This window comes from Myripristis murdjan, chromosome 22 (genome assembly GCF_902150065.1).
Source record: "Myripristis murdjan chromosome 22, fMyrMur1.1, whole genome shotgun sequence".
Lineage (NCBI taxonomy): Eukaryota > Metazoa > Chordata > Actinopteri > Holocentriformes > Holocentridae > Myripristis > Myripristis murdjan.
Window position 1 is genome coordinate 26804435 of NC_044001.1, and position 23845 is coordinate 26828279.

General features: G+C 40.5%; 1 protein-coding gene across 3 annotated transcripts in view; it reads left to right on the plus strand.

Annotated features, from left to right (window-relative positions):
- tpo (thyroid peroxidase) overlaps positions 1-23583 on the plus strand; it is a 29227-nt gene extending 5644 nt beyond the window's left edge. The window contains exons 4-13 of one of the 3 annotated variants that reach the window (XM_030044544.1): positions 679-811; positions 5974-6103; positions 7046-7246; positions 8598-9098; positions 15261-15519; positions 18165-18335; positions 20906-21143; positions 21420-21628; positions 21900-22073; positions 23316-23583. In XM_030044544.1, the coding sequence (XP_029900404.1) occupies positions 679-811; positions 5974-6103; positions 7046-7246; positions 8598-9098; positions 15261-15519; positions 18165-18335; positions 20906-21143; positions 21420-21628; positions 21900-22073; positions 23316-23329 (2030 nt within the window). In that variant the 3' untranslated portion in view covers positions 23330-23583. Of the gene's footprint in view, positions 1-678; positions 812-1930; positions 2029-5973; positions 6104-7045; positions 7247-8597; positions 9099-15260; positions 15520-18164; positions 18336-20905; positions 21144-21419; positions 21629-21899; positions 22074-23315 lie in introns of those variants that run through there. The other 2 variants (XM_030044545.1, XM_030044546.1) reach the window with 2 other exon arrangements.
- Positions 23584-23845: the final 262 nt, after the last annotated feature.

A 23845-nucleotide genomic window follows, 5' to 3' on the forward strand; every position in this document is an offset into this window, starting at 1 on the left:
CTCTCACAGACAGGAAGAAGCCGCATGCTGATTCATCATTTTAATAAGTAAGGAACAAACACAAGGCCCACTGCTGGCTTATCTAACAAACTGTACTGCATATGTCACTCTTTTGGACATATTTTCCTGCTTTAGGCACCCAGAAACTGCAGAGAAACACACTTGCCCACCTGTTTGTTTGAAAAATTCAAGTTGCTTGATCTACTGCCATTCTTCCACCAATCCACCAAAACTGTGGACATACATAACACACACATAACCAATCCATAGGATTTGGGCCAAGCCTTACAACCCCATTAAGAACTGCATTTTTTAAAGGGATAGTTCATCCATGTTAAAAATGTCACCTGCCAGCTACTGTTACAACTGAAGAGCATGCTATAAAATTGTGCTACACATTATCCAACTCAAACTATATTTATTTAACAGTTTGAGTGGATTAAGGTAGTTATTTTTCAGAGGGTTAGCTGGGGGGAAGTCCACCTCAATGGCAGGAGGCTAACAGTTAGCATTTGGAGCATCCAGCCAGTATCCAGCACTCAGTAACAATGAGAGGAAGATAGCACCACTACTGTCCTACACAACAGCATACCACATTTTTCAGAATGGGTGAACTATCCTTTTCAATTAGGGATTATATCGTGCTGGGTTGCTAACTTCTCCACATCACTTTGCAAGAGCTGCTCTCCCAGGAAGACGTGGAGCTGATTGCAGAGCTGTCAGGATGTCCCCCACCCACACATCCAGCTCTGTGCCTACAGCAAAACCAGTTGGACAAGTACCGCTCCATATCTGGCATCTGCAATAACAGGTAGCTAACTGACTCCTCTTACCTCTCATCCAAATGGGAAATTATTTCTGATAGCAATTATATCCAAAGAAAATCACTTTTAGTTCCGCTGTTTCTATCATAAGTATTGCCTCAATAGCCCTGTGTGGCCTTGTAGAAGTAATCATTTGCACATCGGGGGAAGAGAGTATTTCATAATGTGCATCGCCTTTTGCTTGTGATTTTCCATTTTGATCCAGGACCTGGCTGAGAAAATATTGGTCAAATGGAGTTGAATGTACCTCTAAAGTATCTTGAATGTTGTCATCTTTACCCACCAGACAGAGTAGAATAAAGCACATAATGTAACTGACAGTGCACCCACATTCATGAATGCATGTAGATATGCAGTTAGTTGCGAGACTGGCTCTGGATAACTTGCATAACTTTTCAACAGCTTCCCATACAAGTGTATTCAGCAGTTTCATGGAGTGTTTCATTATTATGACCCAGTTTTTACTAAAAGAGACCTATACGCTTTTTCAAAAGACCTGAGATGAATAAAGACTCCAAAGTCATTTACAAAACCATCAGTCTGCTGCTTAGCATTGAGGTTTGACAAGGCCCAGCAGACACAGTCACACCATCACTTCATCATTAGGCTGAGGAACCACAGCAGGATAGGCCTGAACAGTCACCAGCTGCTGGGGTACAGTCCTGCTTGCTACTTATGTATCTTTATAGAGTTAACTTTACTGTAAGTTGATGAAACATTCTGCATGATTCAGTGCATCTCAGGAAAATCCTGTCACATTTAGTCTTAAATGTGAAATCATCCTTACCTCAACAAGTAATGCAACTTGCTTTTTTTAAGTGCTGATAGAAAAGCACAAGGGGGAGAAGACATTGTCTCCAACTCTATGTGGAAAATCATTTTTGAGACTCTAAACCAAACAGAAGCCTCAAGGATGCTTGTCTGAACACAAAATATATGTGTAAACAAAATTGTGAGCCCTGCTATCATAACAACCCAGTCACCATAATAAAAATGTTGCCATTTTTACATTTCAGCAAACAAATATGTTGAAGTAACAGTGTCTCTGAATCAGTTACATATCAAAATTTAGACTTGTAGCCAACACGCTGGAGCCTGTGTCAGTGTGCCTGTTCATGTTCATGCTAACTAATGTTAGCTCATTAGCTACTTAAGCCAAATTTGCTTTGTCAGCTTTGTTAGCCACCCAAACCTCTTGGTCAAGGTAAGAAAAGGTCGTGGTTAACATTAGGAATGTTGGCTAATGTTGGCTGTTATGATTAGGTGTAGGAAAAGGTTATGGTGAACATTTCAAAATGTTAGCTTACCTAAAAAGTTAGCTAGCTAATATTAGCTAACAGTAGCTAAACACAAACATAGCTCTCGCTTGAGGCAGGACTCTAACTGTGAAGCAAAGTCCATGTTGGATTTTTTTTTTTTTAATTGTTGAAAATTCATCTCTTAGAATTTGACTACATAGTTCACCTTTAAATTGAATTAACCTAATAAATCTTGTTATATTTTGTTGAGTGGAGCACTGGGGTGGATGACGTGTGGGACGATTGATGCGTTCACGATTTCTCGAGAACTGTTTGACCTGCAGTTACGTGATTACACATGCCCGTGCATATGAGTGTGAACGAGCTTCATTCAAAATTTGAGCAGGATTGACGCATTTTTTTCAAGAAGCTAGTGAGGAATTACTTTTTTCAGCCATGTAAGTTAATTATTTTCGATTGTCCATATTTTGAATAAGAAATTGTGTTCACCTGCCCCAGTTAGTAAACATATATACAAGAGCATAGGTTTCAAGTTTTGTGCATGCACGCCATGCCTGCTCTCCAGGCTGTAATGACAGAAGACACTGGCGGGGCAGTTGATGCAGAGCGCAGTGGGACGGTTGATGCATTGCGATTGGCTGGAACCAGAGGGGTGCTCGAGACGATTTTGGGCAGAATGAGTGACAGGCTATGAAGGCTTCCAAAGATATCTTCCAAAGATATCTTTCTAATGCTATTAGTTATCTGCCAAATCTTAATCATAAACACAGTCAATACAAATTATTTTGTAACATTGTCTTGTCAAAATACTCTGGTTCCATGCATTTGCAATGACATAACAATAGTAGGGGAGAGTGAGGTAAATAGTGCCAATTTTTACTTAAAGTGCCTTTAAAGCGAGGGGATTACAGTAATGCCTCCAACTAAAATATGCACATATAGTTTAAGATGTTGTGCATCCCTGGGAACAATCACTTTGGATCTTATATAAACTGTTTGAGAAATATGGCTTTCGAAAAAAAAAGTGGTTTTGTGGCACAACTTGCCCCCGGTGCGGGGTAAATTGTGCCATTAGAGAGAATACACTGGGGTAAATTGTGCCATTGATAATTGAAGTAAAAGAATTAATTTTAATCTCACAAATGATAATTCTATATAAAAGCAAAGCGAATTCAATACAAAATTATTTATTTAACATTTATTTATTATTTTAACAAGATCACAGGCCACTTTTCTATAACAAGGCCTAGCGCCACATGAACACATACCCAGAACAAAATAAAAATTCCAAAATGAGCACCTGCAAATCATCTTCATCTGAATCTGAATAGTTTTAGTGATCAAAGGTAAGAAGACAGTGTACAATAACAATAAAATACAATAAAGTAATATATAGTATATAATCACATGTTGTGCCACTGGCACAACTTACCCCAGGCCCTTTGGCACAAATTACCCCAAGCCCACCATTTTGAAAAAAATGCCTCCCCCAGTTGTTTTGAGCTAACATCATGCTAACTGTATAGACTCATGGGGCTCTAGTTTCGCAGACCAGGCGAGGCGGGGGCGTAGCGCAGATGCGCTTCGCCAACTGGGTGTGGCCAGGCGGATTTTCCAAGTTTGGCACGCCGTGCTCGGTGGCGCAAGTACTCCGCCATCCCTCCTACCGGCGAAGAGGAGGAGAGAAGGCGTGGAGTGGGTTTGACACAGCCGATTCACATTTAACCAATCAGATGGGCCCCTGTCCTCGCCTTTAAAATGCGCTGCACGAAGGCGTAATGAAAGTTTACACAGCTGACATGGAGGTCTATTGCCGCAGGCGGAGCGGAGCTCAGGAGACCGGCGCGGAGCGGAGACCGGCGAGCAGTGCGGACACGTCACCAAAACCTCACCGGCAGGCTTCAGGAATGTCAGGCACATGAACGATGCAATAAATACCGAAAAAAACACTATTCAATGCTACGATCACAATCAGCACATACATATATCTCCATATCAACTGTCCCGTCACAGCTGATGTCAGATCAAAGGAGATTGGCACCGTTTGTGCTGATTGTGAGGTTTTGGTGATGTGCGCCAGCCAGCCAAACTTCCACTGCGCCGGCTCCGCTCCGCCTTGCGCTGAAAGTAGACGTGGTTTCAGATGGCGAGCTTTTGGCGCACCTCGGCGAAGCCTTTTTGCACAAAACTGTCACTGCGCCAAGCCGAATCTGTTGACACCTCCCCCCGCTGCGCCGCCACTCCCATCTCCGCGCAAGTCCGTCTGCGAAACTTGGACACTGTCCGCCTCTGCCGTTTCGCCGGTCGAAACTAGCTCTGCGCGGGGTTCGCCTCACTGCGCCACCCCGCGCTGCGCCGGGAAACTAGAGCCCATGGTGTAGCTTACTAAAGTACTAAAACCTGTGTGAACTGTTTTCAAAGTTTTCTATAATTGTTCAAACACAGCAATCAAAAAACCTTGATCATGGAAATTTTACTTTGGAGGGCAAAAAAATGTTTTTTGAACTGAAATGTTCTTACCTCTCAAGCCATGTGTCTCCCTTCTTTGCAGGATGAGTGAAATGGATGCCTCTTCAAAAATATGTGGTCACATGACCAACTTCTTCTATGGTTTTCTAGATAACAGGGGTGGCACTACTTGCCCCTTGGCACAAATTACCCCACTCTCCCCTACACCACACCTGTCTTTTTTAATGATAGCACACTGTACAACATTACATGTCTTTAATGATTGACAATCAAACTGTATACAAACACTGATACAGTTAACCTATATACAATGCACATGTTAATAAACCAGAACTATAATCAAACTATATACAATACAATGAAAGCCTACTATTTACAATTGAACTTTATACAATGTACATGTTGATAAACCATTTGATGGTCCCTTGTGATGATTTCACCATATCTCAATGAAAATGAGACAAGGAAATTATGACTAGTGTATTCTAAATGCATTTTCCTGTTGATTAAGGCCATAACGCCAAACAGGCAACATTGCTGTGGTTCTTTTTAACTGATTCTGAACATATAGCGTGTAATGCTTTGGTACAAATATGGAATAAGGTCTACAAATACAAGTGTTTAAAGTCTAAACAGAATAACAAGCCCAAAAACCTGAAATATGGCGCACTTTGTGCGATGCATCAAACGTCCCTCTTGTGTGCGTCATTTGTCCCGATGGGAAGGATGCATGGCGGATTGGCACTCGGTCTCTTCTCAGCCTGTTTGTGTTAGACTCAAGTATCGTTCAACGAAAAATCCAGTTGTTATTTGTGAAGGACATGTGTAAGTTGGGTGTGTGAAGGGAGCTCTGTCTCAATTATTTTCGGAGGAAATGGGATCAGACTGAAAACTGCGTCATCCGCCCCAGCGCTCCCCTACAACTAACACAATAGTGTGTATTTACCTTTGTATAGGTTGTATGTGTGTTTAAGTGTGTACATACTCAAATACTTGGAAAATGGTTTTATATAAAGATTTAATACAGGAGATACATGTTCAGTATGTTACCTAAACTCAATATGTATGGCACAAACTTGCAGCAGGATACAGCAAAGAAAATAATATATGATCACTGGTCACTGTTAACACTAGTAAGGAACAGTGTGCACATAAAAGGAAAGAGACATGCTTGGAGAGTGATTCTATTTTTACTGTTCTCATTACCAAATGGACACAACCTCTTTCTTTTGCCTTAATTTAAGCAAACTCTCCCCTCAAATGTCTCCGTCAGCAGCACTTTTAGTTTGTTTCATTGGTGCTAAATCAGCCTTGGGAAGTTTTCCCTGTTTTTTTGGAGTAAAAATAATTAATGGGAGGGTGGTTACAAATCTAAAATTGCATTTTGCATTGCAGTATTTTTGCTTTTGATTCTTTTTCAGACAAAATCCTCACTGGGGAGCTGCCAACATTGCCTTGGTCAGATGGCTTCCAGCTCAATATGAAGACAGAGAGAGGCAACCGAAGGGCTGGAACCATCGGCGGCTCTATAATGGATTCCAACTTCCCCCGGTAATCTACAAAACTGTAGTCTGTAGGACATGTAAGACCTGGTGCAAAAATTGCAAACCAAACTTAATATAGCATTCCATTTATTTATATCTGTTTTATAAGAGATATAGTCCAGAGCAATTTAGTAACAGCAGAACTGTGTGAGAGATGATGCTGATTACACTTGCATTTGTATGCTACGCCCAGTGCCTTAAAATAGACTATTTCCATCTCTAGAATAGAGTTGCTTTCCAGTCATATGTATAATATTACTTTCAAACAGCGTATGAAAATGTTTTGCACTGATATTTGCATTCAATTTCAGGCTTAATTTATGCACTCATTACACAGACTGGGATCCTTTTAATGAAGCAACTCATAAAATATACATCAATTGCATCCAACCTGCAGTTCACCTCTGCAAATCAGTGGTATAATTTACTTGTCTAGGATGCTTTAGATGATTAATAACCTTAAATAATCCTAACTATAAAAAGGTGAAGTCAATTTGGGGAAAAAAAAATCCTTGGACACTTGGGAACTACATAACCCATCTTAATCAGTCACGAAAGTCCTTATTAGGATGTGAAATTAGGATGTGTTTTGGCGGGGCTGGAGGGATGGGGGGGTGCTGTTTGCCGGGATGTATCATAACTCCTTTGTTGAGCTTAAGATATTTATCTGTTTATAATTTAATTTAATAATTCTGAGAATGGGCCAGAAACAGCTAGGAAGCTATCATCCATCATAGTAATCATAATCCCTGACTAGGTCATGATAAGCCTTCCCCAGAAAATGTGTTCTCTCCTGTTAATAATGAGATAATAAAAACACTGACTGATAAATAGCAAGCCACTGCACAGGCAGTTTGCATTTAAATATCCTACACATGCTATATTATGTTGTAACTCTTCCGAAATGAGCGCTGTTGTCAAAAAATATGAATTTCCACTGTGTTGACAGGTCTTGGAAGTCAGCAAGAAAATAATGAAGAGCTCTCATAAGCCCAAAGATGCTGCCTATTCACAACTGCTGGTGGAGTGGGGCCAGTACATCGACCATGACATAACCTTCACCCCTTCAAGCCCCAGCAAGACTGCTTTCATGGAAGGAGCGGATTGTTTGAGCACATGTGAAAATGTGCATCCATGCTTTCCTATCGAGGTGAACAGAGACAACAGTTCCATCTATGTTTTGTTTCTGACTAACTCCTGCATATTACAGGAATTACAGCAAAGTGAGAGACAGACAGATGAAAACACAGGCTACATATGTTAGTGATTTATGCTTTGACACTTTACAGTAATGGTACATGAATTAAACAAATACTGTAACTAATGTATGAATCATCATAAGTTACAATATACACTAATGACATACCAATGATTAAGAATAATAATGAGGTCAGATGGGAACATTATTTAATTACCCTTGTTATAATATAATTCCTTATGAATTAATAGTGTTAATTAATACCATTTAATACCATTTACCACCATTTACAGATGGGTGCTTTAGTTTCTAGAGCTCTGCAGCCAGGCACTATACATGATGAGCTACAGGGATGTGCCTGGCCATGTAAAGTTATGATTATATGTTAAATCATTAGTTAATGCATAGTTATGCATCCAAGAATAAGCTCCTCCTCTGCCTTCCCTACACACCTGTGGAAGCAGGATTGGCCTTGTGTGCTCATTCATTCATTCATTCATCTTCTAAACCGCATATCCTCACTAGGGTCGCGGGGGTGGGGTGCTGGAGCCAATCCCAGCACTCATAGGGCGAAGGCAGTGAAACACCCTGGACAGGTCGCCAGTCCATCACAGGGCAGACAGACAAACACTGACATTCACACACACAGTCATACCTAGGGGCAATTTAGCTTCTCCAATTCACCTAACCTGCATGTCTTTGGACGGTGGGAGGAAACCTCCGGAGTACCCGGAGGAAACCCACGCAGACACGGGGAGAACATGCAAACTCCACACAGAAAGGACCTTTGGTGGGAATCGAACCCAGGACCTTCTCACTGTGAGGCGACAGTGCTAACCACTGCACCACCGTGCCACCGCCTTGTGTGTTTCAAAACAGATTGTGCTCTCAACTCCCTCTAGTGGTCAGATATTGCTTACTGCAGTTTTAATTCATGCACCATTATTGTGTTACCATTTCAACAAGTCCTCCTACTCCAGCTCATGAGATCACATAGGTTGACCCAAAGAACTGTTTCCTGACTGTGATATCTAGCAAGGTAATGTTTGCTTGCTAGCTAGCATGTTAGTTCGCAAGATGCGATTTGGGTTGGCTGAGTGAACGTGGTGTTGATTAACCCATCTGCCATCCAACCAGCCTCCTTACACAGACTTTGTTGCTCCCTTAATTCTACACCACAGTGTTGTCATTTACAGGACCACTAGAGGTCACTTCACTTTAAAACGTCTATACGAATGTATACAGAAATAGTTACTGAAGTAGTTTAAGGTAATTTGACTTTTTTTAATGTCTTTTTTTACAGTCTCATGACATGATGTCTGGCAGCCAAAGCTGCATGCCCTTTTTTCGGTCAGCTCCAGCTTGCTTTTCCACTTTTGGGCCGAGTACTGGAGAGCCTCTGCAGCGTCAACAAACTAATTCCATCACATCGTTCTTGGACGCCTCTGTAGTGTATGGCCACACCCCGAAATTACAGAGCTCCCTTCGTGACCTCTCCAGCCCTGATGGCAAACTGGCTATCAACAAGCAATACAAGGATCCAAAAGGTAGGCCATATCTGCCTTTTGTGACCAAACTACCCTCGGATTGCCTGCAGGATTCAAATGATCCCCAGGGGGAGAGGGTGGAGTGTTTCGCTGCTGGAGACACTCGAGCCAATGAGGGTCTGACCCTGACCTCACTGCATACCCTGTGGCTCAGGGAACACAATCGGATCGGAGGGACACTGAAACGTCTCAATTACCATTGGAGTGCAGAGACTGTGTACCAAGAAACCCGCAAGATTGTTGGAGCTATGCATCAGGTATGGCACAGTGATTCATGGTTTCAGCATGCCAAAACAAAAAATGAATGGCTCACATTTCAAATCTCAGATGTGTCCTCAAAGTTCAGATTCTTGGCGGTGGTTGCTGGGCCATGAGAATGTAATACATCCACCGAATTTGGTCCGTGAAATCCTTCCCTGGTGCAAGAACAAGAGCCTCACTGGGAGTGTTCTTCTCCAAAATGAATTAAACAGATACAAACTGGATATTCAGCATCCTTCAACACAAACTTTCAGCTTTGTGTTGCTGGGCAAAATTATGTTCTTTGCAGGTCTTTATATACCTCATTCATTTTACAGTTATTGGACCACACTTGGTGGCTGTATTACACTTGCATGGTCCGGCAAATACCATTCTATTAGTAAGAATTCAAAAGTACAACCACAGACACCTTATTAACTGAGCCTTCTTTGTGTTATATCTGTGCCCCAGTGTGAACTTCCCCTTTTCAGCTAAGGGCTACAGTTAAGCTGTGCATTATCAGATGTTCCTGCTTTCTCAAAACCCTAAAAGTTTGAAATGTAAGTGCAAAAATGAAAAGTGTGCCTTTTGCTTGGTCATTAGTCTATGCAAAACAGCTTCCATAATTCAGTTTTCAGATCTGAATTGAGAGCTTTTAAGGGGGAACTTGTGCCATTCATTCATCCATCCGAGGATAATAATACACCATCAATCATGAATGTCAAAAGGAATGACAGAAAAGAATGAATGTTTAAAGTCACAAATACATTAAATTAGGGTAGTCATTTAATTCACATTTTAAAAGGAGATGTAGTGAACTCTGAGCAGGCCAGTCATTTTTTCTTGGATGGTGATGTTTTCCCTGCTTTGCTTGTGTCTCCTGACACAGAGTACAGAACAGAGGCTGATGTCTTGTTAATGTCAGTGATTGTCAGCATCAATGATAGAATCTGAAGAATACCCAGTGGCATGGGAGTAGGAACAGTGACCAAAAACTTGACCTTTTTGGCATTTTTTCCTCTAAGAATAGCTGAAACACAGTGGATAAAATGAAATTTGAAAGTGGTGGTGAAAATGATGACTGATTCAGGGCTGTTAAGAAAGCAAAGGTTACTAATATGAAATTAAATAGAAATTAGTCCTTTTCTGGTTGCAGTGATTGTGAGAGGCATAATTGCTTTCTACCCACAACCAAGACAAATACAATCTGACATCCACCCAGTATATGAATGCATCAAAAATAGAAAAAGGGGTGGTTTCTACATAGCTGTAGTCAACACATACATGTACAGTGACTAATTTTCACGTTTACACAGTCTTCCCAAAATCATATGAACAATTACATTTTAGTCAGACAAATCAACAATAAACCAAACATAAGCCACGTCCCTTACAACCTTCAGTCAGTAACACTGTCACGGGCGCACCTCCATGACCATGAGAGTTGTCCAAGCACTGAGCCCTCATAGGCTTAAAGGGATGTCACCACACCTGCATGTGGCAGAGGTCAAGGGTTAGAAGGGACATCAATATGAGGAATGTGGCACAGAACACTGTGACATCCCGTTACCTTGACAACAGTACCACTTGCGGTATTGTTTTCTAATATACTTATTAGTACTTGTTTTTTATCCTTGAAACATATTTATTTTAACATGGCATGGCATTATCTATCTATGTATCTGTCATTTCTGTTAATGTTAAGTGTAAGTAAGTATTAATGACAATAATGTGCTCAAAAAGTCTGTGAGAGAGCCTGCATGCATCCGCCAACTTCACAGCAGGCCAGCCCAGAACTCTTGCAGACCTTTAGAGAACCACTTGCCACAGCCTGTCAGTGTGTTAAGGACAGACATCATAAATGGGATCAGAAACAAACCAGAACATCCAGCAAACAAAAACATTTCCTGAAAATAAATCCAACTAATGCATCAATCAATTAAATAGGATCCATCTCACACAGATTAACCAAATAAACACTCAACAAAAGACACCGGTGTCACATGTAGGCCTATGTCTTTGGGAATATGTGTGTGTAGGAAGGGGATGAATGCAGCTCCCTCACAGTGGTGATTTGATATGAAACAGAGCTCGGCTTGCAGACTGTGGACTGTTCTGCATTATCCAGAAGAACTACAAAAATGCTATAAATGGTGGACACCATAAATTGGGTACCACTGTTGGTAGATACTGTAGATATTGCATCACAGGTTGCAGGTGTTTGTAAAAGTCTATCAAGCAACTTTGATGATTCCTAAGGAGAAACTGGGCAATAAAGTGAGACTGTATGAGTAGATCTCTTATAAAGTATGTATGGGCATGTTGCAGTTGTACACTGAATTGGTATTAATTGATATGTAGTGGACCACAACCTGGAGAAAGAGCACAGACATAGATTTCATTATGAAGGGAATCATAACTCAGGGTCAGTCCACAAAGGAGAGAAAACTGACAGGGAGAGAGGGTGTCATGCTTTCACTGCAGCTGAGGGAGATTTTACTCTGATATAACAATATTCTTTGTATCTAATGCTATGGTTATAAACTGCACCACAGTGGGAGAAGGTACACTTTATAAAAATAAAGATGGCAGCAGAGGCTGGCAGCAGATTTCAGGTTTTTAAAGACATGATAAAAGAAAAGACAGATAAATATAGAGAGGAGTGTCTCCCAGCACAGACCCAGTGGACTAGCTGAATGTATCATAAAGATTAAAACCCATTTATATGGCTTTCTCAAACTTAATTGCACCACTCTCCAAGTTTTCATGCAGTTTACACTAAAATTCACTTTACGTGTCTTTATATTGCGCAGTATGGAAATTGTACTCTGGCTGATTGCTGGTCATTTGTTGCTTTGATAAAAGCTGTCTCAAAGCTGATGTCCAAAATCAAAGTGGATGGAGTAATTTGCATTGCTTGAACTGAATGAGAAGCCAGGCTACAATTTTGCTCTGCCATTTTTTTTTTTTTTTTTTTTTTTTTAATAAGAAGGCAAAATTGGAAATTGGTATGCAGCCTTTCAGATTTTCAGGGCTGTAGTTGGACTGTGGTTCAATAAATGCTATGTTGAATGACTCAGAGACAATGCCAGAGGAAAGAGATTTACACCATTTAATAGAGATGGGTGTTTGGCAGGCAGTTCTTTCAATAATATGTGAGTTAACAATGATCATTATAATGATTATAATGATTATTATGTAATAATAATAATCCTGAGAAGCGCATTTAGAAGATCTAAGGAATTAAAAAAAAAATCTACAGCTAAAAAGTGCTTCACAAATAGAATACAATAAGATAATAAATTGATCAAATCAGTAAAAAAAGATAATTAAAAAATAAAACCAAGTAAAATTACAAGAAGAAAGCAGAGCAATTTAAAAGGCTAAACAATAACAATAAATAGGAATTAAAATCTTACTTTAAAAACGCCCATCTATAAAAATGTGTTGCTGACAACAACCAGTGGACTCAGCAGCTCTATCTGATTGGGGGAGACGATTCCACACAGCTTTATTTTTCAAATGAGAGTCAGGGACAGATAGAAGCCCAAGATTTGAGGATCTAAGCGCCCGGCAAGTGGAATATGGGGCCAGCAGTTCAGTAATGTAAGAGGGTACAGGGCCCTGCAGGGCTTTATAGGTAATCATGAAGTTAATTTGAGATCTCAGAGGAAGCCAGTGATGGGAGGCAAAAATTGGTGTCATGTGAGGTTTACGGTTAGTTTCGGTGAGCAGCCCAGCAGCTGTATTTTGGACCAACAGAGGACAAGAAAGAGCAGCTTGATTGAGGCAGGTGAAAAGTGAACTCCAGTAATCTAAATGTGAGAAGATGAAACTATGGATAAGGAGCTGAGAGCTGGCTGAGATCATAGCTTCACACTAATTTTAGCAATATTTCTTACTAGATGACACATGACAGCACAAGTTTATTAATATGCTTAACATGCATGTTCATTAACCATAACCAGCTTGCAAAAATCCTGCATTCCAACTTGAGTGAAGAGCTGGAGGTGTGAGGCTGGGATGCAGTGCACTGCAAACCTGTAGGAGGAGCAGCACAGGAAATTTGAGCACTGATTTTTTTTTTTCAGTGGGTAAAAAAATGAGCACAACTGAGGTGATGAGTGCTAAAGCCCCATGTGTGTGTTTGTCTGTGTGTGATAACGGCCCAAAACTGGTGTAAGTCATTTATGGAAGAAAACAGAATTCAGCATAAGTCAGCACCTTATCTCCCAGCTACCAGTCAATGATGAGGCCAAGATTTGTACAGACAAGGAAAGAAGCTCTCAAGTCCTCCTTGAGTAAACCAACCACACTTTCACTTGTGGCACGAGCGTGCAGCTTTATCTCCAATGACTTCAAAAGATAAAAGAGGTTGTGCAGACCCAGCTGAAAGCTTAAGTGCCGAGGTTAGTGAATGTAAAGGAGACAAGTTTCTCAGCTATGCCAAAGGTACACAGTGGGTTGCAGAAACCGATTTGGCATAAGCAAGCACATGACATACACAGTGGAAAAGCAATATCAACAGCTAATATATATATACACACATACATATAGATAGATAGATAGAAAGATAGATAGCATTAGGCATTTTTACATTATGATATTAGTGGTTAAACCATACACTCCCAGTCCAAAACACGACAACATTAACCCTACAAATTTACTGCTTTTGAAACAGACAATTTATACATTTTTATAAATGCAATTAGCTGTGCACAGCCCCCTTTGTTTTGCCCAAGAGCTGAAGGCCTCCACTGATTAAGTGGTAAAGCGTAACATGTTGCCTGCCTTGGTGGATTACCCTAAAGTTGAAGCATGCAATGTATGCCTGCAGATTGGCAGAGAGGGGGGTTATATGTGCTTGTGCAAGGCTTATTTGCACAACAGCTCGATCTGTATAAATATATCAGAGAATAAGACAAAATCTCTGTGCTCTTAGCTCAAGCAGATGAGGGGCATGAAATGTGCAAACTGTCTTAAAGCAAGCTTAGTTAATCCTGGGCTCAGTGTCTTGCTCAAGGACACAACACTGAGGTAGATTCTTTCTGTTACAGGGATTTTAACCCAGGCTAAATAGCTCTTATCACGTACAGGCATACTCAAATGCCTCATACCCCAGGCATTACTTTTCCCACACCTCATAACTCATACAGTTAGAGTGACATTAGGGTATATTTACATGCACAGATAATTGTTTTTATAACCCAGTTCAACAAACTTCCTGATTTTGGATTGACAAGTGTAAATGTCATAACTGTTAGGACAACAAAGACAAGTTTGTTCTTAAACCAGGGTAAAATGTCTGCATAGCCACACACTTAATGGTATGGTGCAGAAACATCATATTGCTTTGTTTAGTGGGAACTGATCTTAATTTAGCTTAATTTTAACGTTTGGCCCAGATGATCACTTTCTTGATCTGGCAATGCCAAGACTAAAGTCTAAATGTTTTTCTTGACTGTGCTCTGAGCAAAGTAAGAAATGGTTGTCATCAGGTTAGACTTAAAGAACCACCATTTCTCCTTTACTTCCAGCATATGAGCGGCATCAAAATGAGCATTTAAACGATCACAAAAAGTGTAAGACTAATTGCATCACAGAGCTTTTGAATGGCAGCAAACAACTTAATCTCGGGAAGAGACAGAATGAAAAATAACTAGAGGCATCTGTTGTAACATTGCTATCTTCAAAGCAAGTTCAAACTAAAAAACTAAATTCTCTGTCTGGTTTTGACATCCACTCTTGCAAGCTGCACTTGACAACTGCATTGCATTTAACAGGAGAGAGAGAGAGAGAGAGAGAGAGAGGGAGTGTGTATATGCTGGTTCTGTGTTAAGATTCAGGTGGTGAACTGAGGCCTTTATAAATAGTGATGAGAACAGATTAAATCTTATGTGCTGAACTGTAAAAGTAACAAGTGCAATCATATGTCCAGGCTCAGGATATTATAGAAGCGCTATCTCACAGGAGTATCTTTCAGCTGTATTTGTACACATTCCCAAGAAACGATCTTGTGGGATATTAAGCCATGTCCTTATCTCCATCATGATGTAAATTTTGCGGCTTCAAAGCGAGATACTAGTGTACACAAATCTCAGGTTTTAGATTTGATGTCATTTATATGTAAAGGTTTCTTTTTATTTTGTTGCAATCCTGTCTGTCTTTTTGACTTCCAGATTATAACCATGCGAGATTATGTTCCAAAAATTATTGGTCCGGAGTCTTTTGAGCAGTACATTGGACCCTATGAGGGATATGACCCCACCATAAACCCGTCAGCCTCCAATGTGTTTGCCACCGCTGCTTTCCGGTTTGGCCACGCTACTGTCACTCCAATCCTCAGGAGACTTAACGAGAGCTTCCAGGAACATGAGCACTTCCGCCCCTTGAGACTGCACAACTCCTTCTTCACTCCATGGAGAATTGTCAGAGAAGGTCAGTACACTCTGATGAAGCTGGCTACCGGAAATAATAGGGTATTCTGTGTGCACACTAAAACAACCAGAGGTAATGGGGGAAAAATGTATTAAGGTTAGCTCCAGCTTTGAAACACTCTCAGTCTAATTAATTATGACTCGCATACATTAAACCATTGATTGGATGTCTTTTGTTTTGTTGTTGTTGTTTTATTGAGTGTGCCAACATGCACTGTTATGTCATATACTTAGCTCATATTGTCAGTAGACTGCTTCCACTTCAAGGAGATTCATTAAAGGGCATACAGTAAACCCTCTTGCAGAGGACCAATTTTTCTCATTTATCAATGCATTTCTGATGTACATACCCTATTTCAGTGGTTCTCAAATGGGGTACATGTACTTAAAGATGTTAATTTATATTTATAATATCACTTATGCATAATTCCTAAAATAAACAGTCTATGCTCTAATACTCTAATAATGCAAGTTTGATAAACCACATTTTTTACTTACTTTATATAGACTTTTTTCTATCTTTTTTTTTTATTGTTTTGTTTGTTTTGCACTACTCAGGGGGTACTTGGCTGAAAAAATATTTTAAAGGGGGTACAATAGTGAAATTACCTTGACAACCACTGCCCTATTTTATCTATCATATGCATAGCTGATAGATCTATTGACATTGTTAAAAGGGTGCTCGTGGCTAACAATAGACCATGATTATGGAATAGCAGGCACAAGTGAACAGACCATCAAGTCCTCCAGCTCATATGATCACTCTGGTTGTTTGTTCCAGCCCTCCAATACGTCCCAAAGGACTGTTTCCTGAGCGAGCTAGCTCAGGAAAGGTTAGGAAAAGGTTATTGTTAAGGTTGGGGAAAGGTTTATTGTCATGGCTAAGGTTAAGAAAAGATCACGGTTTGCTAAAATTAGCCAGCTAACGTTAGCTATCTAAAAACAACCGCTGCTCAAGCTTGGATTTGAACTCAGGTCAGCTAAGTGGAAGACATGCTGACTGACCCATCCGCTACCCCACCAGCCTCAGTACACTGAGTTTGTTGCTGCCTCAATACTACACCATGGTGTTGTTAATTTACAGCACTGGTAGGGGTCGCTTCACTTTAAAATGTCACTATAGGTTCTAATAAGCTGTACAAATGCCATATGGAGCTGTTTTTGCGAGAGGACAGTCTCGAACAAATGCTGTGCCTTTAGTTTCATACAAATGTTGTGTATTATTGATTCTGTGCAATTTTTTTTTCATATGGTCCATAGACAGCAATGGTTTAAGCAACTCCTTAAAGGTGTATTTGGTGAAAACAAAAACAGCTGTCTTTCTAGCATAAATCCCAAATTAAAGCTGCAACATAAAAGAATATCCCATCCCTACTCATTAAGACACTGTAAATTTGCTCCCGTCATGTTGTGTGACTACAGAGCAGCTTCTTCCCTCAGGCTGTGAGACTACTAAATGCACCATCTGCACTCCTCCATGTTTAATAATTTTATTTTCTATACAATCAATTAATCAATCAAGAGGGAACCACACTTTAATTTCATTATTCAACCTGTTGTATAATGACAAATAAACTTCCTTGTATCCTTGTATCCTTGTATCCTTGTGTGATTTCTTGAGTACAGCTGCTTTTCACTGCCAGTTTGAGCTGCCAACGTGTAAAGTCGCCTGGTGGTGTTACATATGAGCACTTCTCATTTGTGCACTAGAGATGGGCAGATTGATACTGTGGAATCGATACTTAAGTGCATCGATTCCTTTAAAAAAATATTGATAATAAAATTAGATAAAAACAAAATGTGGATGACTGCAACAATTCCAAACGTTTTCAGTACTTTTGTATAATGTTTGTGCAAATAAACAGCCCGCACATATAAGCTGGCCCGTGTCACATGACGTTGAAAAACCTATGAGATATGAGAACCAAGCGCACATTATGTGGCTGCGCAGACAGACAGAATCATAGAGAGAATGGAGACGAGAAAACACTGTGTGGTGTGGTGTTACTTTTCACACCCAGATGAAAACACATCAAGATGCACAATTTGTGATAAAACATGTCACACAGAAGTAACACCAGTAATCTTTTTAAGGATTTAAAATCACAGTTTCAAAGAAGCTGAACAAAAGCGAGAAGAGGCTTCCACATCCAAGTCTCCTGCAGCTCCCTCTGTCTGACAAAGGACTTTCCAAGAGACTTTTCAGAAAAGCAAAGATTATTCAGGTAGCACCGCTGGTAGTTAATATCTCTCCCTGCGTAGTGGCGAAGGTTATGTTTTTGCCATATCTGTCTATCTGTCTGTTGGCAAAACAGTCACCATAAGTTGCAGTGAGGCAAGCTCTTGTCACGTACATTAATGGATGTGTATTAAATGAATGAATAAATAAACAAATGAATAGATAAATAAATATTTTTCCCTAAACATGACTGTTATTTTGAAAAGTGAGATACCCATTTTAACAGTATCGGTACTGGTATCGGTAAAATTTTAACAAAAAGTATCATATAGAATTGAAAAAGTCTGGTATCGCCCATCCCTAGTGTGCACTTGAAGCATGTCAGCATACCACAAAACCAAACCTGTTTTATGTTAATGGTATCGGTTTTGGCTAAATGTTTTATTAAGGCTTCTCTTTGTGTCCAGGTGGAATTGAACCAGTCCTCAGGGGTATAATAGGAACAGCAGCAACAGCTGTGAGCACAGACAAGCTGATGGCCGAGGAAGTCACAGAAGACCTGGTTGTCCTTAACATATCACAGAAGATGGACCTGGCCGCACTGAATATGCAGAGGGGACGAGATCACGCACTTCCTGGTCAGATCCGGGCTTATGTTACTGTACATACAACCTAATCAAACCAGAATGACAGATGACAAAACCTGATAAACATGTAGAAAAAAAATGTAGAAGAAAAAAAAAAAAACTTTCTTTAGTAAACTTTATCAATATTCTTAGGCACACCGTCTAACTTTCTAACCACACAATCTGTTAAAAATCTCACAAAACAAGGGTATATTACTATTAATGTTAAACAAGGTAATAATTGATTTCCCTATAAGAAGAATGGGAAGCTCACCCGGGGAGACACCCTCTTTTTTTACAAGGAGATTTTGACTATGGGACCTGTTATAACTACGTTTCCCCATGTTTCATTCATATTCTGTTAGTCTAGCTCATCCACCTACCTGGTGTTTGACCTAGATCTTCAGTTTGAAGGCCCAGGCTTATGTTTGTTTAGCAACTGATGTCACTGCCCACCTTCACCAAATCAATAGGATCTCTACTGGGGAAGCTTGGGCAACAAATTACACTGCTGCATCTTTGCTGCTTGTACAACACTCTGAGGTACAATGCTCAACCGCTAGATCGCACACTCGCATCTTCCATTACAATTCTTAGTAGTATTGCCCTCAGCACCCTGCCCTTCTGTTGGACTGTTTCGATCCTTCAACCTCTTTCCTCTTGCCAGTTTTGTTGCCCACACCCAAACCTCATTATCCATTAGAACATCCACCATCAAAGGCTACCTTTTATTCCCTCCAGGAAGAGCACACAGTAGAGTCAATGACTACGTTTACATGCACACCATATTCCGGTTCAGGTCAATATTCCGGCTAAGGTAACTGCACTGTGGCAACTGGAATATTCCGTTTACATGTCACTTGGCATGCCCCCGTGTTTCGGCGTATTCCACTCTCTTACGTAATGCGACACTCAGCCACGGGGGGCAGCAGCACGTGTATAGGCGCCGGGTCTGCCGGTAAAACAGGCGAAGAAGTCTTCTTCAGCGTCTTCTTCTTCTTTTTCTTCTTCTTCTGTCACTATTTCTATGTTTTCTCCCAACGATATACTCCATAATATTTAAGTCTTTCATTAGCTGAAGGCAGACTGCAGTCTCCTGGCTCTTGCTGCTGTTTGCCATGCTGTTTTCCCCGCTTGCAGTAACCATAGCAACAGAGACGCCACAGAATTCCTTGCGAGTCGAGCATGCGCAGTTGTGACTGAATATTCCGGTTTGGGGCATTTTCCGACTAAGGTGTTTACATGCCACAGTATTCCGGTTGGAACAGGCACATGCCAGGGGTCTTATTCGGAATTCTCTCCAACCGGAATATGACCTTAAACAGGTTTGGTGCGTGTTTACATGACACGCGCGCAACCGGAATATTGCGAATATTCCAGTTAATACAGGAATAAGGTGTGCATGTAAACGTTCTCAACATTCCTGCTGGTTGTCCTCAGTTTTGAGGATGCTGAAGACAGTTGAACATTGTTTAATCTGCCTCACTGCTTTGCATGTCTGACCTCTCACTTTACCACCAGAACATCTTGATTTTCCACCTAAAACACCATCTGATGTCACTTCTCCAGATCTACCGTATCTTATGATTCAGGCTTCAATTTTCCCTGAACCCATTTGGGTCTTTCTTGCACACCTCTCTTCTCAGACATGGGCTGGTTTGTCACCTACTTACGTACTCACTGCTATTTCTGTCTCACCCCAAGAAAGTGAGAATCTGAAGAGTAGACATCGTGATAGTCTCCTGCCTTGGATTCTCAACTCTAAGGAAAGTCATGGGTCACTGGTCTTCTCAAGCCCATCATCTCTTCATCTATTCTGACCTTAGAGGCTTAGAGCCTAAGCACTACCCAGTCTATCCTAACTCAACTAGGGAGGTTTGGGGGATTCACTATGCACTAATGACGAGGAAAAACTTATTGCAAAAGCTTGGATAACTTCCTGCCATCAGCAACGATCACCATCTCACCCCTCTCCCTCCTTTTCTCATGAACTCATGAACTGCTGTTGTTATTGAAAGTTTTGGTTCATAACTTTTTGTTGGTATGGCGTACATAGTTTTCTTATTAGAGCTACAGTACATTAGCTTCAGGAGCAGGACCACATCCCAACTCCTCATCCCTGTCCTTATGATCGATTCCTTTCTTCTGTGCCCCCAACCTTGGTTGCTTCTTGCTCCTCCTATCGACTGTTTGTCAGTAGTTCTCCAAGGAAGTCCACCAAGTGCAAGACCTCCAGCGGAAGACAAGTCCTTCCCTACACCAAAGAGAATGACCCCAACTGCTTCTCACTACTGAGTAATACTGAGGACCCAACTGAACAGTGATAGCATGGATGACTCGCTGCCATCAACCACCATCTCCATGTTGTCCTCCCTCCCACCACTACTCACAAACTGCTGTGTAGTCCTCAGCTCATGGTGTGGTCTTTAGCTCATGATATTGTAGCTAAAAACAGTATAGGCACTCCAAAATCTTGATTTGAATGGTTGAAATGTCAATATGCTAGTTAGTGAATGCTAATGGATATACTCTCTCTGAAAATGTTTTAGTATCTCACATTCAGACCTGACTTTGTGTTTCAGGATACAATGATTGGAGGGCATTCTGTGGACTGAAGCAAATAAAGACAGAAGATGACTTAGGAGACATCATAGGAAACAGAAGAGTTGCTGAGAAGATCCTGAAAATGTACAAACATCCTAACAACATTGATGTGTGGCTGGGAGGACTTGTTGAAAGCTTGTTGCCAGGCTCAAGAACTGGCCCTCTTTTCTCTTGCCTGATTGGAAAGCAAATGAAAGTGCTTCGTGATGGTGATAGGTATGTTATTGTTTGCTAATTTAAGTAAATAAGTAAGTAAGTAAGTAAGTAACTAACTAACTAACTAACTAACTAACTAACTAACTAAATGAGTGGGAAAAAATCTGTTATATTGCCCATGTTAAATAGAGTGGTTGATGATGGCTTTATGTTAAATCTACTGCCAAATCAAGCCTTATGCCTCCAAGGAAATTTCCTGTTCTTACGTTACTTTGAAATACTTGTATATTTTTGATTTTTAATGTCTGTGTCAGACATATGTCCTTTGTTTTTCAGGTTTTGGTGGGAGGCTCAGGGTATGTTCACTGAGCAACAGAAGGCTGAGCTTACAAAATCGTCTCTATCTCGTATCATCTGTGACAATAGTGACATAACCACACTCCCCCGTGACCCCTTCAGGCTCGGGAAATACCCCTCTGATCACCTGTCCTGTCAGCACATCCCACCAATCAATTTGGAGGCTTGGAGAGAAGAGAAGAGCAGAGGTGAGCCTGATAGAGTATAGGGTTAGTCCTAGCACTGCTCCACTGCGTGCGCTCGCTCTCTCCCTCTTTCTCTCTCTCTCTCTCTCCCTCCATATCTATCTCTCTCCATATCTATCTATCTATCTATCTATCTATCTATCCATACATACATATATCTATAAATAGTGTGTGATATGTATGTGTGTTGTTAGTTTTCTGGAACTGCGTTTTTAAACACATATTTCATTGTCCAGCTGCATATTATTGTGAAAAACTTTTATTCATATTCCAGCCTTAGAACTGTGTGGCTCTCCAAGCAAGATAAAGAATGGGGATTTCATATTATCCTCTATGCCTGGCAAGTTGGTGGCTCTGTATTCCTGTTACCATGGTTTCAGATTAAAGGGTGCCACTGCAATTGTTTGTGAAGGAAACAGATGGAGTGGTCAACCTCCACAATGTAGAGGTAGGTGAATTTATTTATTCACTTACTCATTTATTTATTTGTAACATACTGTTAATGGTGACTAAATTATTGTGCACTTTTTGGCACTGTGCAACGTGTCAGTAAGGGTTCCACTGTCATTTGGTTAATATAGTGTAGTGTAATCTTAAACATGTACAATTTTAAAAATGTACAGTGTCAGCTTTGTGAAAAATTTAGTCCAGAACGGCAGCCAACTCCCAGCAGATTAAACATCTAAATGGTGTTAACTCTGCTTGGGTATACTGGAGATGTTTTGTGTGACTGGAGCTTTACTGCTATCTGCTGGTACTCTTGGAGGAGGAAGTGTTGCAGGAGAGACGGCAAGGGAGAGTTACAGCATCAATAGCAGCTGGTTAGTTTCTAAACCAGTGGATCTCAAAGTCTCTCTGGGGCCCCCAGGGGGCTTCGAGTTGGTTCCACAGGGATGGCAGCAAAATGAGGAACAGTTTAAATTCAATACATTTCTCTACAAATTACACCATAAAACCTTATCTCTTCACAGCTCAGTACTACAGTACAACACATCACATCAGCTGGGGATCTGTTTGCTAATTAGCAGTGGGCTAATAGAACAAAAATTAGTGTGCATCTTTGGATGTCTGTGACATGAAAATGTTTGAGAAGGCCTGCTCTGAACAATAGCAAACACAAATTGGACCAAAGCAAGTCTGTTTAAGAAATCAGTATGGATTTCCATTTAAACTTTAGGCTTGTATACACGATCATCAGTTAACAAAAGAGGAGCTTTGGCAGTAAGACTGAAGAGGCTCACTGCTTATAGATGGGCCTGTCAGGATGTCAGTCTCACAAGTTTAGTGTTGGGCAACCAAAAGAAGGATTTAAGACATTTCCCACATTGAATTACTAAATAATCCATCATGTGCGCACATAGATAATGTTATGTCAAAGTACAACTGGATCTGATACAAACAGCAGATCTGATAAAATGACACACAGGTACTTTTTCCACACTTGGACTGATTATATCAATAAGAAACAAGATTGAAACACATTTCGTCCACTGCGGGCTGCATACTGCACCGTGCAGGTTCTCAGAAGAAGTGGTTCAAGAGTACAACTGGAACTGTCACTCTTTGTTAAGCTCTATGTACTGATGTGATTAAAGAGATGCTCATGACAGGTGAACTGACTAGTGGTGCCCACAATGGTTGCATTCACTTTCACTGTGCTATAAAAATACCTCTCCCTGTTGTTTTTCAGGCAGTCATGACTAAGATGCTCGCAATGCAACATATCCAGAAATGCCTGAGACTGAAATGTTCAAATCCATCCACAAAGGAAATATCCCGGCTTCTTTCTTTTTCTATATTTAATTGATGGTGAACTGTTGTGTGCTTTGAGCTATGGGATGCATTTTTCAAAATTTTAAATGCCAGTTACAAATTTAACCTGTACGCAATTTAGCAGCAGGTAGAATTTTCCTCCCTATTGTTCATGCATCAAAACTTTTGAAAGTGTTCATATCAATAACTTGAACTAATATGAAGTATGATCAATAAACATCTGTTAAAACAAAACAGTATGGTTATTTCTTCTTCTTTCCTTATGACTTGACATGAAATTACAGTGTAAGTACAACTCTCACTGCTCGAACATGCATCCCTTTTGATGGCCTACAGATCAGCTGACTCAGCCGTTGCAACCAGTTTGACCTTCACACCTCAACAGCCCGACAGGTCCCATACTCAAACTTAGTTTTAGAATTAGCTGAATATGCTGCAATAACAAGA